The sequence below is a fragment of the Phocoena sinus genome, chromosome X (genome assembly GCF_008692025.1).
Source record: "Phocoena sinus isolate mPhoSin1 chromosome X, mPhoSin1.pri, whole genome shotgun sequence".
Classification (NCBI taxonomy): Eukaryota; Metazoa; Chordata; class Mammalia; order Artiodactyla; family Phocoenidae; genus Phocoena; species Phocoena sinus.
This window is the reverse complement of record NC_045784.1, coordinates 88672050-88690489: the sequence shown is the minus strand read 5'-3', so window position 1 is coordinate 88690489 and position 18440 is coordinate 88672050. Positions and strand designations below refer to the sequence as shown.

The window sequence follows — 18440 nt, the reverse complement described above, 5'->3', positions numbered from 1 at the left end:
CTATGAAGGAAGTATTTCTATATTTTGGTGCTATAGTGGTATTCTGAATGGTTATGTCAGGAACTATGCTTTGTTTTGTTTTGTCTTGTTTTTAGTTTCTGCTTTATAACAAAGAGAATCAGCTATACATACACATATATCCCCATATCTCTTCACTCTTGCATCTCGTTCCATCCCACCCTCGCTATCCCACCCCTCTAGGTGGTCACAAAGCACTGAGCTGATCTCCCCGTGCTCTGCAACTGCTTCCCACTAGCCAGTTATTTTACATTTGGTAGTGTGTATGTGTCCATGCTACTCTTTCACTTCGTCCCTCCTTATACTTCCCCCTCCCCGTGACCTCAAGTCCATTCTCTACATCTCCATCCTTATTCCTCTGCTCTCCCTAGGTTCATCAGGACTATTTTTGTAATTTTATGTTATATATATCTTTATACAGCAGGTTCTTATTAGTTAACCATTTTATACATAATGGTGTATATATCTCAATCCAAATCTCCCAATTCATCACACCACCACCACCACCACCACCACCACCCTGCCACTTCCCCCCCTTGCTGTGCATACGTTTGTTCTCTACGTCTGTGTCTCAATTTTTGCCCTGAAACCTGGTTCCTCTCTACCATTTTTCTAAATTCCACATACCTGTGTTGTTTTCCTCTTTCTGACTTACTTCACTCTGTATAACAGGCTCTAGGTCCATCCACCAAAATACCAATAACTCAGTTTCATTTGTTTTTATGGCCGAGTAATATTCTATTGTATATATGTGCCACATCTTCTTCTTTTTTTCATAGAAAAAATATATACTTTATTTTCATTAACTTTCTGGGTTCCATATTATGTTGTGTTTAGCAAATGTACTTTTCCAATGGTAATTTTGGTTTGGATTCTTTATTCATCGGAGGATATACAGAAGGCGTCTCCTTCTCTCTCTTTTTTTTCAGCCTTTGTTCCCCACTGAAATAAAATCTGACATACTACAAAGATATAGGGGACATGAGAAAGTCACAGCTTAGGTAATGCTAGTTAAATGCCTAAAACATACTTGAGATTTCACATACCTCACTTTGTCCCTAGAATATGGTCATCAAGGAAAGTGCAGTGACCCTGTGTCTCTTTCTAGAACACTAATTTTTTTTCTTTTTACATCTTAACTCCATTTTATTCCGTGTGTAGTTTTTGTTTTTTCCATTTCTTGTAAGCAGTTAAGTCACGAAAACCCTACAAATTGGAAGTACTAATTCTGTTACTTTTCCTTTTTAAATGGGGACATTTTCATGTGAATTTGATATTACCTGTTATTAAGGTAATATTTCTATATTTTGGTAGTATAGTAGTATTTTGAATGGTTACTTCAAGAACTATGCTTTTTTTCTTTTCTTGTTTCTGCCTTATAACAAACTGAATCACATATACATATACATATATCTCCACATCTCTTCCCTCTTGCCACTCCCTCCCTCCCACCCTCCATATCCCACCCCTGTACGTGGTCACAGAGCACCAAGCTAATCTCACCGTACTATGCAACACCTTCGCACTGGCTATCTATTTTACATTTTGTAGTGTATATATGTCCGTGCAACTCTTTCACTTCGTCCCAGACTACACTTGCCCCTCCCCGTGACCTCAAGTCCATTCTCTATGTCTGCGTCTTTATTCCTGTCCTGTCCCTAGGTTCATCAGAACCATTTTTTTTTAATTTTATGTTATATATATTTTTACACAGCAGGTTCTTATTAGTTACCCATTTTATACGTATTAGTGTATATATGTCATCGTAACCTCGTAACAATTCATCACACAACCACCAACACCTCCCTGCTACTATCCCCCCTTGGTCCATACGTTTGTTCTCTACATCTGGGTCTCAATTTCTGCACTGCAAACCAGTTCAGCTGTCCCATTTTCCTAGGTTCCACATATATGCGTTAACATACAATTGTTTTTCTCTTTCTGACTTACTTCACTCTGTATTACAGGCTATAGGTCCATCAACCTCACTACAAATAAATTCATTTAATTTCTTTTTATGGGTGAGTAATATTCCATTGTATATATGTGCCACATCTTCTTTTTTTTTTCGTACAAAAATATACAGTTTTTTTTCATTAACTTTCTATGTTCCTTATAATTTTGTGTTTAGCAAAGGTACTTTTCCAATGTTAATTTTGGTTTGGATCCTTTATTCTTTGGAAGATGTACAGAAGCTGTTTCTCGCTGTCTCTTTTCTTCCAGACTTTGTTCGCCGGACAACTAATAAGATATAAGGGACATGAGAGTGTCATTTCACATACCCCAAAGTGTCCCGAGTATATGGATGTCAAGGAAAGTGCGATGACCCTGTGTCTCTTTCAAGAACACTAATTTGTTTTTTACATGTTAATACAATTTTATTCCATTTGTATTGTTTGTTTTTTCCCTTTCTTGTACACAGTAAATTAACAAAAATCAGTAGAACATGGAAGTACTAATTCTGTATTACATTTTTTTATTTTCCATTGGGGACATTTTTATGTGAATTTGATACTAGATGCTATGAAGGAAATATCTATATTTTGGTGCTATAGTCGTATTATGAGTGGTTATTTCAGGAACTATGTTTCGTTTGTTTGTCTGTTTCTGCTTTATAACAAAGTGAATCAACTATACATATATCCCCATATCTCTTCCTTCGTGTGTGTCCCTCCATCCCAAACTCCCTACCCCACCCCTCTATGTGGTCACAAAGCACTGAGCTGATCTGCCCAGGCAATGCAACTGCTTCCCACTAGCTAGCTATTTTACATTTGGTAGTGTATATATGTCCATGCTACTTTTTCACTTCATCCCACCTTACCCTTCCCTGTCCTCGTGACCTCAAGTCCATTATCTACATCTGCATCTGTATTCCTGTCTTGTCCCTAGGTTCATCAGATTTTTTTTTGAATTTTACATTATACATATTTTTATACAGCAGGTTCTTATTAGTTATCCATTTTATACACAATAGTGTATATATCTCAATCCCAATCTCCCAATTCATCACACCACCATCACCACCACCCTGCCACTTTCCCCCGCTGGGGTTCATACATTTGTTCTCTACATCTGTGTCTCAATTTCTGCCCTGCAAACCGGTTCCTCTCTACCATTTTTCTATGTTTCACATATATGCGTTAATATACGATAATTGTTTTTCTCTTTCTGACTTACTTCACTCTGTATGACAAGCTCTAGGTCCATACACCTCAATACCAATAACTCAACTTCATTTTTTTTATGGCCGAGTAATATTCCATTGTACATATGTGCCACATCTTTTTTCCATAAAAAATATATAGTTTATTTTCATTAAAATTCTAGGTTCCATATTATTTTGTGTTTAGCAAATGTACTTTCCAATGGTAAATTTGGTTGGATTCTTTATTCATTGGAAGATGTACAGAAACCGTCTCTCTCTCCCTTTTTTTTGGCCTTTGCTCCCCAGAGAAAAAAATCTGACATACTACAAAGGTATGGGGGACATGAGCATGTCATAGCATAGGTAAGGCTGGTTAAATGTCTAAAACATATTTGAGTTTCACATACCTCACAGTGTCCCTAGAGTATGGACATCAAGGAAAGTGCAATGACCCTGAGTCTTTTTTTACCACTATTTTTTTTTTTGCATCTTAATTCCATTTTATTCCATGTGTTTTTTCCCTTTCTTGTAAGCACTTAACTCACGAAAATCCTATAAAATGGAAGTACTAATTCTGTACTACTCTTTTATTTGGAATTGGGAACATTTTCATGTGAATTTGATATTAGATGCTCTTAAGGTAATATTTCTATATTTTGGTAGTATAGTAGTATTTTGAATGGTTATTTCAGGAACTATACTTTTTTTTGTTCTGGTTTCTGCTTTATTACAATGTGAATCATATATACATATACATATATCCCCACATCTCTTCCCTCTTGCCTCTCTCTCCCTCCCATCCTCCACATCCCACCCCTGTATGTGTTCACAGAGCACCGAGATAATATCCCTGTGCTAGGCAACTGCTTCCCAGTAGCTATCTATTTTACATTTTGTAGTGTATATATGTCCATGCAACTCTTTCACTTCGTCCCAGCCTGCTCTTCCCCCTCCCCATGACCTCAAGTCCATTCTCTACATCTGTGTCTTTTGTCCTGTCTTGTCCCTGCGTTCATCAAATCCTTTTTTTTTAATTTTATGTTATTGATTTGTTTATACAGCAGGTTCTTATTAGTTATCCATTTTGTACATATTAGTGTATAGATGTCAATCCCAATCTCCCAATTCATCACACCACCACCACCACCACCCTGCCACTTTCCCCCCCTTGCTGTGCATACGTTTGTTCTCTACATCTATGTCTCAATTGCTGCCCTGAAAACCGGTTCCTCTCTACCATTTTTCTAGGTTCCACATAAATGCGTTAATATACGATAATTGTTTTTCTCTTTCTGACTTACTTCACTCTGTATGACAGGCTCTAGGTCCGTCCACCTCAATACCAATAACTCAACTTCATTTCTTTTTATGGCTGAGTAATATTTCATTGTATATATGTGCCACATCTTCTTTTTTCTTTTCTCCATAAAAAAATATATAGTTTATTTTCATTAAAATTCTAGGTTCCATATTATTTTGTGTTTAGCAAATGTACTTTTCCAATGGTAAGTTTGGTTTGGATTCTTTTTTCATTGGAAGATGTACAGAAGCCATCTCTCTCTCTCTCTCTCTCTCTCTCTCTCTCTCTCTCTTGTTTTTCGGCCTTTGCTCCCCAGAGAAAAAAATCTGACATACTACAGAAATATAGGGGACATGAGCATGTCACAGCATAGGTAAGGCTGGTTAAATGTCTAAAACATACTTGAGATTTCACATACCTCACAGTGTCCCTAGAATATGGTCATCAAGGAAAGTGCAATGACCCTGAGTCTTTTTTTGACCATTCTTTTTTTTACAACTTAATTCCATTTTATTCCATGTGTTTTTTCCCTTTCTTGTAAGCACTTAAGTAACGAAAACCCTATAAAATGGAAGTACTAATTCTGTATTACTGTTTTTTTTGGGAATTGGGAACATTTTCATGTGAATTTGATATTAGATACTATTAAGGTAATATTTCTATATTTTGGTAGTATAGTAGTATTTTGAATGGTTATTTCAGGAACTATGCACTTTTTTCTTTTCTTGTTTCTGCTTTATAAAAAAGTGAATCACATATACATATACATATATCTCCACATCTCTTCCCTCTTGCCTATCCCTCCCTCCCACCCTCCATATCACATCCCTGTACGTGTTCTCAAGACACCAAGATAATCCCCCCATGCTATGGAACTGCTTCCCACTAGCTATCTATTTTACATTTTGTAGTGTATATATGTCCATGCAACTCTTTCACTTCATCCCAGCTTACTCTTCCCCCTCCCCATGACCTCAAGTCCATTCTCTACATCTGCGTCTTTATTCCTGTGCTGTCCCTAGGTTCATCAGAACCATTATTTTTGAATTTTATGTTATATATATATATATATATATTTTTATACAGCAGGTTCTTATTAGTTATCCATTTTATACATATTAGTGTATATATGTCATCCCAATCTCCCAATCCATCACACAACCACCATCACCTCCCTGGTACTTTCCTCCCTTCGTGTCCATACGTTTGTTCTCTACATCTGTGTCTCAATTTCTGCCCTGCAAACCAGTTCATCTGTACCATTTTTCTAGGTTCCACATGTATGCGTTAATATACGAAAACTGTTTTTCTCTTTCTGACTTACTTCGCTCTGTATGGCAGGCTTAGGTCTATACACCTCACTACGAATAACTCAATTTCATTTATTTTTATGGCCGAGTAATATTCCATTGTATAGAGGTGAATCATTTTCTTTTTTTTTTCCATAGAAAAATATATGGTTATTTTCATTAGGTTTATATGGTACATATTATTTAGTGATTAGCAAATGTACGTTTCCAATGGCAATTTTGGTTTGGATACTTTATCATTGGAAGGTGTACAGGAGCAGTGTCTCTCTCTCTTTTTTTTTTTTTTTTGGTCTTTTTTCCCCAGAGAAACAAAATCTGACATATTAGAAAAACAGAGGGGACATGCGAAAGTCACAGCATAGGTAAAGCTAGTTAAATGCCGAAAACACATTTGCGATTTCAGATACCTCACAGTGTCCCAAGAATATGGTCATCAAAGAAAGTGTAATGACTCTGTGCCTCCTTCTAGAACACTAATATTTCTTCTTTTACATTTTAATTCCATTTTATTCCCAGTGTATTTTTTGCTTTTTCCCTTTCTTTTTCACAGTGAATTCACAAAAATCCAGAGCATGGAAGTAATAATTCTGTATCACTCTTTTTCTTTTAATTGGGAACATTTTAATGTGACTTTGATATTGGATACTATGAAGGAAGTATTTCTAAATTTTGGTGCTATAGTGGTATTGTGCATGGTTATTTCAGGAACTAGGCTTTTTTTGTTGTTGTTATTTTCTGCTTTATAACAAAGTGAATCAGTTATACATATACATATATCCCCATATCTCTTCCCTGTTGCGTCTCCATCCCTCCCACACTCGCTATCCCACCCATCTAGGTGGTCACAAAGCACTGAGCTGATCTCCCTGTGCTTTGCAACTGCTTCCCACAGGCTAGCTATTTTACATATTTTAGTGTAAATATGTCCATGCTACTCTTTCACTTCATCCTACCTTACTCTTCCCCCTCCCGTAACCTTATATGCATTCTCTACATCTGCGTCTTTATATCTCTGGTGTCCCTAGGTTCATCAGAAATATTTTCTTTTGAATTTTATGTTATATTCTTTTATACAACAGGTTCTTATTAGTTGTCCATTTTATACATATTAGTGTATATATGTCAGTCCCAATCTCCCAGTTCATGACACCAGCACCACCACCCTCCCACCACTTTCCACACTTGCTGTCCATACGTTTGTTCTCTACATCTGTGTCTCAATTTCTGCCCTGCAAACTGGTTCATCTGTACTATTTTTCTAGGTCCCACATATATGCGTTAATATACGATAATTGTTTTTCTCTTTCTGACTTACTTCACTCTGTATGACAGGCCCTAGGTCCATACACCTCACTAACAATAACTCAATTTCATTACATTTTATGGCCGAGTAATATTCCACTGTATATAGGAGACATATTTCTTTTTTTTTTTCAATTGAAAAGTTGATGGATATTTTCCTTAGCTTTCTACATTACATATTATTTTCTGTTTAGCAAATGTACGTTTCCAATGGTAATTTTGGCATGGATTCTTTATTCAATGGAAGGTGTACAGCAGGCTTCTTACTCTCTCTCTCTCTTTTTTCGGCCTTTGTTTCCCAGAGAAATAAAAATCTGACATACTAGAAAGATAGAGGGGACAGAGAAAGTCACAGCATACATAAGGCTATTTAGCTGCCTAAAACATACTTGAGATTTCAGATACCTCACAATGTCCCTAGAATATGGTCATCAAGCAAAGTGTAATGACTCTGTGCCTCCTTCTAGAACACTAATATTTCTGTTTTTACATTTTAATTCAATTTTCTTCCTTGTATATTTTTTGCTTTTTCCCTTTCTTGTTCGAAGTGAACTCACGAAAATCCATAGAATGGAGGTACTAATCCTGTATTACTCTTTTTATTTTAATTGGGAACATTTTAATGTGAAGTTGATATTAGATGCTATGAAGGAATTATTTCTATATTTTGGTGCTATAGTGTTATCGTGATTCGTTATTTCAGGAACTATGGTGGGGTTTTTTTGTTTGTTTTTTTTTTGTTTCTGCTTTATAACAAAGTGAATCAGCTCTACATATACATATATCCCCATATCCCCTCCCTCTTGCATCTCCTTCCCTCCCACCCTCCCTATCCCACCTATCTGGTGGTCACAAAGCACCGAGCTGATCTCCCCGTGCTTTGCAACTGCTTCCCACTAGCTAGCTATTTTACATTTTTTAGTGTACTTATGTCAATGCTACTCTTTCACTTCGTCCCACATTACTCTTCACCCTCCCATAACCTTATGTCCATTCTCTACATCTGCGTCTTTATTCCTGTGCTGTCCCTAGCTTCATCAGAAGTATTTTCTTTTGAATTTTCTGTTATATTTTTTATACAGCAGGTTCTTATTAGTTATCCATTTTATACATATTAGTGTATATATGTCAATCCCAATCTTCCTATTCATCACACCAGCACCACCACACCCATGCCACTTTCCCCACTTGCTGTCCATACATTTGTTCTCTACATCTGTGTCTCAATTTCTGCCCTGCACACCGGTTCATCTGTGCCATTTTTCTAGGTCCCACATATCTTCATTAATATACAATAATTGCTTTTCTGTTTCTGACTTACTTCAGTCTGTATGACAGCCTCCAAGTCCATACTCCTTACTAACAGTAACTCAATTTCATTACTTTTTATGGACAAGTAATTTTCCATTGTATATAGGTGACACATTTCCTTTTTTTTCCATAAAAAAATATATGGTTATTTTCATTACCTTTCTACATTACATATTATTTTGTGTTTAGAAAATTTAGATTTCCAATGGTAATTTTGGTTTGGATTCTTTATTCATTGGAAGGTGTACAGAAACCAGCTCACTCTCTCTCTTTTTTTCCGGCCTTCATTTCCCAGAGAAATAACATCTGACATACTAGAAAGATAGAGGGCACATCAGAAAGTCACAGCATACATAAGGCTAGTTAAATGCTTAAAACATACTTGAGATCTCAGATACCTCACAGTGTCCCTAGAATATGGTCATCAAAGAAAGTGCAATGACCCTGAGTCTTTTTTTAGACCACTTTTTTATTATTATTTTTTTTTCTTTTGCGGTACGAGGGCCCCTCACCGCTGTGGCCTCTCCTGCTGTGGAGCGCAGGCTCCAGATGCGCAGGTTCAGCGGCCACGGCCCACGGGCCCAGCCACTCTGTGGCCTGTGGGACCCTTCCTGACTGGGACACGAACCCATGTCCCCTGCATCGGCAGGCGGACTCTCAACCACTGTGCCACCAGGGAAGCCCAAGCATAAATTTTATATGCACTGGGAAACAAAAAAAAAATCTGTGATGCTTTGTTATTTACTTTATTGCAGTGGTCTGGAACTGAACCCACAGTTTCTCTGATGTATGCCTGTACTGTGATCATTTCAATGAATTCTCACAACAACCTCATGAAGTAGGTACTGTTAGTTATTCCCATTTTACAGATGAGAAAACTAAGGCACAAGGAGAATAAGCAACTCACCAGGTGAGCCAGCTAGCAAGTGGCAAGCAAAGCTAGGATTCAGACACCGGCAGTCTGGCTTCAGGGTCCCTGCTCTCAACTACTGCCATGCTCTACCTCACATAAATTCGGTATATCAAGCCCTGGAATTCATAGCTATTTTTTGCCTAGGATGAGATTCAATTAGGTATTTAAGGTTTTCAAAAAGTGAATCAATTTAAGTAAATATGTTGAGTGAATACTACCATGGCTGGTACCCAGGCATGGCAAAACTTTCAAGGGCACATGAATGACTGAGGTTTAGAAAACATTGGAGTAAACCATGTAAATCTAAGATATGACAGAATATACCTGAGCTGTTACCAATGTACTAGGTAGGCTACTGCCCACCATGATTAAAATCTGTATGGGGAATTCCCTGGTGGCCCAGTGGTTCAGATTCCACGCTTCCACTGCAGGGGGCACGGGTTCAATCGCTGGCTGGGGAGCTAAGATCCCGCAAGCCACTCTGTGTGGCCAAAATACAAATAAATAAAAATTGAAAAAGAAAACCCGTATGGATCTCTTGTGTAATAACTCGTCCCAGGCCATAATTGTTCACCAGGTATCTAGCCAAAAGAGACAGAAGCCTGCAGAACTCAGCGAAAGCTGCCCTGAGGAGGAAACATCTTGATTAAAGTTGGAGAGAGGTTGTAGAGGTGCCATCCCTTGACATCTGTTTGAAAGTGAATTGGTCAACCAGCCATCTATTCCCTGGTTTCCTACCCACCAACCCCTGGGAACATGACGCACAGCAGTCACAGTGCCCCAAAATATTTTAATTTCTTTTTAAATTAAAAGAAAAAATTAATATGATCCAGCCCAAATTATATTTGTCTTTATACCAACAGGTGTAAAATATAATTTTTAAAAAAATGTTATGGAGGAAGAGGCCCAAGAAGGCAGAATTGCCTAGGGCTCACAAAAGTCCTAATGTGGCCCTGATACTGGGGTGGGTCTCATGACCTCTCCCTCCTGACTGTGTCTTGAAGGAACCAGTCCAGAAGCCAATGCACGCAGCACCCTGATCCTGTTAGCATCCCCTCAGTGTTGAGAAAAGTAAAGGTACCACATTTGGGAAACCCAGCACTCCTGGATCCCAAATCTCTGGCTTAGGGAGACTCAGCCAAGGCCCTGGTGCAACGGGGGAGAGGCTTGAACCAGCGCAGGAGGAGGTGGACTGGCACTCAGGATTTTTTTTTTTTTTTTTTGGCCACGCTTTCCGGCATGTGGGATCTTAGTTCCCTGACCAAGGATCGAACCCGCGTCCCCTACAATGGAAGCGTGGAGTCTTAACCACTGGACCACCAGGGAAGTCCCACTCAGGATTTTTAAAGACTGCCCAATGGCCTGCTTCCCCAAAATATCTTTCCCCCTCCTCCACTCCTGCCTGGAATCACACCATTATTTACTCCTTTGAAATAAGACAGCAAGAATATTGTGAAAAGTGCACAAACTCACTCGTATGCCCATGGTCAAGTTGCCTGGCTTCCCTGGGGCTCAGTTTTCTGTGTAAAAAGAATGGGGAGATAATAATGGTGGTTGTAAAAGTAGGATAAATTATGCACAGTGCTAGGCAAAGGACTCATTTCTTTTTATGTGAGTCTTTTCCAGATCTTACTTCCCCGACCAGGGATCGAACCTGTGCCTCCTGCAGTGGAAGTGCGGAGTCTTAACCACTGGACTGCCAGGGAAGTCCCTTAGAAGTGATTATTATAATATGAAGGACGTGAAAACGTCCTGGAACACCTGCAAACACTTCTTGGAGGAAGAACCACAATCGTAATTCGTGGCCTACCCCTTTTTTTTTTTTTTTTTTGCGGTACGCAGGCCTCTCACTGTTGTGGCCTTTCCCGTTGCGGAGCACAGGCTCCGGACGCGCAGGCTCAGCGGCCATGGCTCACCGGCCCAGCCGCTCCGCGGCATGCGGGATCTTCCCGGACCAGGGCACAAACCCGTGTCCCCTGCATCAGCAGGCGGACTCTCAACCACTGCGCCACCAGGGGAGCCCCTGGCCCTTTTTTTAAATTTGACACATTGGTAGGGAAAACAGCTCAGTAAGATAAATCTAGAAAAATGGAGAGAGAGGAGAGGAAGCGGCAGTGGGGAAGGCAGGAACTCTTCCCAAGTCGACAGTACCCGCCCGGGAATAAGGCGCGCTTTAGGCGCCTGCAGAGCCGGGTGCCTTGAGGTGAGCAGAAACCCAGAACAGCAAATATTGCATGCTCCAGGAGCTGACCGTGCAGCACAGGCATGGTTGGATACATTAAGCGCTTGGCAAGTATCTATATTTGAACTCTGACGTGGGTTCACTACTAAATAAAGTCCTTGTAGATTTCACAAGAGGCACGCACGCATCTGAGCACCCGGACTGCTTTGCAAACCTAACCGCAAACTACAGGTCTCGGAATGCTGGGTGGGGTCTAATTTCAAAAACCCCGTGCAAACAGCCTCCACGCCAATCATTTCGTCTTAACCACTAGCTGGATTCGAGCATTCCGCGCGCGAATGTAAAAAAATCAGATAGTCCCATCCATTCCACCAACTTCTAGGAAGGTAGAACCTTGCTCAGAGCCCAGTGCAAGATAAACTAACTTCGCTTTAGCGCGCTTTGTTTTCTCGGGGCTCGTGCTTTACCCAGCCGTATCTCTCCGCCTTTTCCTCTGGGGAAGCAAGGAACACCGCGACACTGCCGGGTTGCAGAACATCGAGGGTTGGGCGGAAGAATATTCTCCCAACACTTCACAAGCTCCAGGAGCTAGTGTGAAGTCTTGCCCCCCGCCCGCAAACTGCTTTCGCAGTCCAGCACAGCCCCTTCCTCCAATCATACACTTCGTACAAGTTGGAAGCAGTCAGTTAAACGAGTCACCGTTCGCCGAACAAACGTGCCCACTACCAGCACCACTCCCACGCACTCGCCCTATTTTTTTTACGCACCGTGGACGCGAGCGCGCCCCCAAAGAGTCCCACCGACCCCCACTAGAGGCAATGTGAATTCTAGTAGGGGGCGTTTAACCAATGCGAGCGCGTATGCTTTGACCCCGCGGAAGCAACATACCCCCCTATATAAGGTGCGCAAGCTCCAGCCTCGGCGCCAGAAGAGGTCCCGGCGTCAGAAGAGCAGACCTCGAGGTAGTTGCCACGGCCCCAGCGCGGAGTCTGCTGAAGTGCAAGCCTTCATCGACAGCAGTCAAGGCATGGCGTGCAGCCACCGTGACACCGGCTACCGCAGCCTGGGGGTCGACGAGGACGAGGAAGAACTGCATAGTTAGTGTCTATACGGGGACAGGTGCTTTGGCAAATTCCAGAAAAGGAACTTTCCGTGGGAAGGGCAGGTGGACGGGACGCTGCGCGGCAGCAGCCGTCCTGCAGCCCGCGCACCGTGGGCTCTCTCGCCCCGGTCTCTCCCCTTTGCTTTTCTCTTTTCCCAGATGCGGAGCCTACCTTGACCTCGGAGACTAACCAGAGGAGAGGAGGAGGTTACGCTGTCGGAACTGAGCCCGGAGAAGCAGCAGCAGCAGACTACTTTGATGCGGTCGGTCCCAACTTCTTGGACGAAAACCGTGAGGGCGGCGGCGGTCTTGAGCCCCCGCAGCAGCAGGAGGAGCTGGCCCCCCCGGCTGCTGAGGAGCCACAGATCGTACCGAGAAACCTGCGCCGCAACCGTACGGTGTTCACCATCTTGCAGCTGCGGGAGCTGGAGAGAACTTTCCAGCGCAATCGTTACCCCGACGTGTTCGCGCGGTAAGTGGCTGGCTCCGGAGACGCCTAGTTCTCCAGGAGCCCGCACTCATCCCAGGGCGCCTTAGGCTCTTTCTCAGGACCCTCCCCCTCCTCTCCTTTGCCAAAAGGTACTTAGGAAGCTCGAGGGCGCCGGGTCCGCCCTAGCTCTCTGGGCGTGGCGCAATGCCTATAGAGTTTGCGGGGGTGCAAGACGGGAGCGGAACTCGGGTGGAGAAAGGAAGGCAGTGCCGATTAATCCTGCTTTAATTTAAAATCTTGGTAATTTGTTCATCATGGAGTTTTGCATTCCTTTTTACATTTTGAAAATTGCATTAAAATATTTATCGTAATTACTCAGCTTTTTCGCGCCCTTTAAATTTTGCTCACGAGGCGAGCGCCTCATTGGCCTCACCCTAGTCTTGGCCCTGCCTCGTGGAGCGCTGTTTCCAGGCGACAGTTTCGACCCTTAGAAAGCCAGTGACTTATTCCCGTCGCTTACCTTCCCCGGAGAATTTGTGGTCCAGACAAGGGGAAAGCCTGTTCTGGCCCGGTAGCAATGGGGGACGAGGACAAATAGGTGTGAGGTTTAGGGGCGCCCTTTCAGGTTCCATTGTATTCAATCTTCACCCGCTAAAGAGCAAAAAGAATTTCCCTTGATCGCTTGGCCAACGTGGTTTGAAGTTTCTCCCTGAGAGTTTACTGCTTCCTTTTACAATAAACAGAAATACTCTGGTTCAGAACGCCACTTTTTTGGTATTTGGGCGTTTTATTTATTTATTTAATTTATTTTTAACATCTTCTTTGGAGTGTAATTGCTTTACAATACTGTGTTGGTTTCCCACAAACGGAAAAATTAATTGAGTCATATTCAACTAACAGATACACTATCAGGAATTTTAATATGTATTCCCTTTTAATATTTTATTTAACAGATGAGTTGTCCATGGGAAAACTCTCCCTAAAGTAAACCTCAAGCTGTATTACAGAAAACTGCGGGGAGGGGTATAGAAATGTAAATGATATATTTTATCCACAACTCCAAATACTGAACATTTGCACTTTTCACCCCCTCAGAGAGGCGATTGCAAGACGCTTGAATTTGCCTGAAGCCATAGTGCAGGTCAGTAAATCTTAATTTTAAAATTGGCAGGACAGCCATTCTAAAACATGCTTTAGGTTTTGCCTTGGAAACTCTCAGGTTGGTGTGTTTTGTTGTCTTTTCCGTGTTTAGCAAATAACTTTTGAACAATGGGCACTTTGGGGGTGGGAAATAGGACAAGTAAGTTCGAGCTTATGGAAATTGTACTTTACCAGAGAGAATTCGATTTCCTAAAGGGAAAAATATAAAACACACACGTCTCTCCTCCTCTCTTTATACACACACACACACACACACACACACACACACACACTTTATTTTCCAATAAATAAAGCTCATCTCCCTCTAACACTGGCATCTTTTAGGAAGGATGTTAGTATTCCCTAAAGGAATATTTCTATGTGGAATTTATTGGGGCTCAGTCTCACCTGGGAAGTATTCAAATGAATACACGGAAGAGCTAGGTTATAAGAAAGTTCAACTGTACTGAATTATTTAAAATACTTAAAACCAGGCATAAGCTCTTGGCTAAATGAATGAACATATAAATATTTAGACATTGGGGTGAGAGAGTAATTCAAACACAGAACATAGTACATGAGTAACTAATACACATTTAGTTAAACTGAAACTGATGCCCGGGGGTGGCTAAAAAGTCCAAGTCCCAGTGCCTAATCCTCCTGCTGCTGTTTTTAAGTGTTTTGCAAATCAGTGTAGAGAGTGGCAGTCTTAAATTCTATTATTTTTGGAAGACTTTGATGTCAGCCTGAAGACATTGCTAAAATATTGCAGTTACGGTGGTAATGGGAAAAGGTTTGTAAGCTTTGGAAAATTATCCTCAGAAAATGAATCCAAAAAAGAGAAAGAATAATTTTGAATTAAGTTCCATTGACCTAAGAAGGAATGAAAGGTTAGAGAAGAATTGTATACATTCAAATATGTGCATCGCAGGTGACATACAAATTCAACTTTTTGAAACTACTAAATGAATAAGTGAATATTCTCTTGAAGAATTTTTAACATCTAAGATTTTTTTATCCTTTTTGGTGGTATTGTTTTGAAAAGGTGGATTTCCGGAATTTGATTGGTTGTGAGGGTGATCTCACTTAAGGCCAGATTCTCACCTGTGCTAATTTAAAATACTTTTTCATTTATTCAGGCAGTGATTACAAATTTGTAGATCATGGAATCAAAAAGTGACTATCTTAGGGCATAGAACACCATAGTTACATCAAAGAAGTATTTCCCCCCCTCAATATAAATATATAAATAAATGAATATATATATATATATATACATATATATATACATATATATGTGTGTGTGTGTGTATATATATATATATATATATATATATATATATACCTACCTCAGATGGCTTACTTGTTTTGCCCCAGAGCACATGCATGAGTACAGTGATGGAAACGTACTGCCCATCTGTCTGTGGTATGCAGAAAAGCAGGCCACTGGATGGTGGCATCCTAATGCCACAGGCTGGACCAACAGTCAGGCTTGGTCTCAGGACCAGTCTCAGACAGGCAAGGTAAACCCAGAGGAAAAGAAAAACAAGGTTTGCTGAATTGCTTTTCCTCATGCCTTGGTTTACATAGTCCTCTTAATGGATTTCTGAAGGGAAAATGAGCCAGAAGACACAAGTAAGGAAAAAGACAGTGTTCTCATAAATTTCCAAACACTACAGCATGAATTTCCCCAAGAAACTTAATAGATGCTTCTCCCACCCATCTTGTGCAAATATAGTAGATCTCTTTTATGAAACCAGTGTTGGGAATATGGACCTAATATTGACCCATACCAAAATTTGCCATACGTGGGCTTTTGGTTATGTTTAGGGAGATTAGACCACAGGTACATTTGAATCCCTCCAAAATGAGCTCTATTATGGTGGCCTTCTTCAGACTATATATCCATGTAGTAGAAGGACACCAAATCCTAAAATGGGAGAGAGAGAAGGTGGCTTCGGGCAGGCAGAGAGAAGAGGCCATTTGTCTCACTTAAAACCTGCCATTTGGGCACGTCCAAAAGGATTAAATACCATGTAAACCCCATCAACTAGTACACTAAGAGGACACTAGAGTCTAATTGATAGCTTGTTTGTTTGTTTGTTTGTTAATAGTTGGCAAGCATTTAGGGAGGAGCCTCTTTTGTGACCCCTGTCCCCACAGGATTGAACATAATTGGACCTTCCTGCCTTAGGAATGAGTGATGGGATTGGGGTCTCCTGGTTAAGGAGTGAAGTTGGCAGGGCCTTGGGTACCATAACACTCTGGGTAACAGTGGCTCATGTCCAGCATCCTGAAACTGAAGCTGGGACCGAATGAGCTGACCTTGTCCTGAGCCCAGAAAGGTTTGCAGGGTAGGGCAAATTGGAGAATACAAAATTGACAGTGGTGACAATAGGGTGCCCAATATCTTATCTGGGGAAAAGGATTTTGGCTTTAGTGAATTTGGATTTAGTTAAGCTAAACTTTCCTTAACACTAATGGCTGAAATATCAAGGGCAGTGTCCAGGGCTTCAGCACCTCTCGTGTCCCAGCAAGACAAGCCACAAAGTCCCTGGGACCCCCATGATCAGGCCTCCATTGACATACCATCTGCTTTAAGTCTTACGAGGTTTCAGAGAAAGAATGATCGGTTAAACATCATTGAAGGAAACCTTCTGTCTAAAAGTGCACCATGCCCCTATGCATTAGTTACTTCAGACTGAAGATGGGCTTTGCAAATAGGGTATGGTTCTCCTCGGTATGACTTTAATTGGACCCATCTTTATCCCACACTCAGCTTCCCTCACAACCATGATGACACTACTCCTGGTGAGAAGGGGGTGGAGGCAGCTGGACAGTGATAGTCCAACAGCAGGGACCTGGTGCAATTCATCAGTTAGGCCTGTATCCAGGACTTGGAAAAAACCCATTAAGGAATATTAAAAATGAGAGACAAGTCAATGTGCCAAAGTCTGGACTAGGCTTGGTTCACTAAGGGTTAGCTGAGGGAGGTGTGCTGTTCGCTTTCCTAAGATATTTTAGCAATAAGGGAATAGCTTCTCCTGCTGCAGTGTAAAATCTCAATGGCAGACTTGCATGGTGTGTGTTTTCTATTATGACATTAACTGTTCAATATACTAAACCAATCTCTTTTTTCCTCTGATTGAAGGTTTGGTTTCAGAACAGAAGGGCCAAGTGGAGAAGACAACAGAGGGCAGTGATGTTCAGAAATCTGATCCCCATTGCCTTGCGCCCCCATGTGGGGATAATCTTGAATGGGCCCTATCAGGCAGTCCCTGTTATAAGGCCTGCATGGAGATGTGTTCCTGCAGTGCCACTTGCACCACCTGTGCTACCCGGGCCACCACCTCTGCCACCCAGGCTGCCACTCGGGCCACCACCTCTGCCACCCAGGCTGCCACCGGGGCCACCACCTCTGCCACCCCCGCCACCACTTCTGCCACCCGGGCCACCACCTCTGCCACCCGGGCCACCACCTCTGCCACCCATGCCACCCGGGATGCCTTTGCCACCCCTACCACCTGTGCCTCCCTTTGCTGTGGCCCCTGTAGGTATTGCATGGGGCCCTGTCATCAATGGTCATTTCACAGGTCCCATTTTCTGAATATGGTATTCATGATAGTTATTCCATTGTATTGTTCTGCCAGATAGAAGTTGTTCACAGCACATCAAAAGTAATTCATCAGAATCCTGTTAGATGAATAATTGGACAAAATCAGTGCATGTTGTTTTTGGAGAGCATGTTGTGTTTTCAATAAAGTTACAAGTTAGCAATATATTGATTTTTGCTGTCAAATGGACTAAGTTGGGTATGCATGGGAATGGCTAAGGCAATGCAATTCAAACAGAATGTCGAAGAAGCTTCCTTTCATAATGTGATAGCTCTGAGTCACCATAATAGGTAACAGAGTCCTCCCAGTGCCTGTGGCAGGTTTACACTGACCACATGTTCTCCCCCCATCCCCATCCGTACCCTGACCCGTTGGGAGCACATACATGTGCGAGATGGGGAGGGATGACCCTCTGCTGAGAGTACAGTGTGTTTCCAGGCAGGGACATGTTCTATTCAAGGAGCTCAACAGCCATGGACTCTAAGGGAATCTTTCTAAGAGGCTGCTCACAGGGCTGTAAGGAAAGGAGGTGGCAGCCAAACATCCATCTGGTCTCCAAATTCTGTTCACTGCCCTCCATTTTATGGAGGTGATAGGAACCATTCTGGTCCCAAGACACAAGAGGGGGCTCCATTAAGATCAGAAAATGGTTCTGTTTTCTCACCCCACA

The 18440-nt window shown here is 41.7% G+C and overlaps 1 protein-coding gene across 1 annotated transcript; it reads left to right on the top strand.

Moving 5' to 3' along the window:
* Positions 1-11390: 11390 nt before the first annotated feature.
* On the top strand, positions 11391-17763 carry ESX1 (ESX homeobox 1). The gene is made up of 5 exons (XM_032618950.1): positions 11391-11495; positions 12116-12581; positions 12746-13058; positions 14112-14157; positions 17308-17763. Exons 1-5 carry the CDS (start codon positions 11391-11393, stop codon positions 17761-17763), a joined length of 1386 nt encoding a protein of 461 aa, XP_032474841.1.
* Positions 17764-18440: the final 677 nt, after the last annotated feature.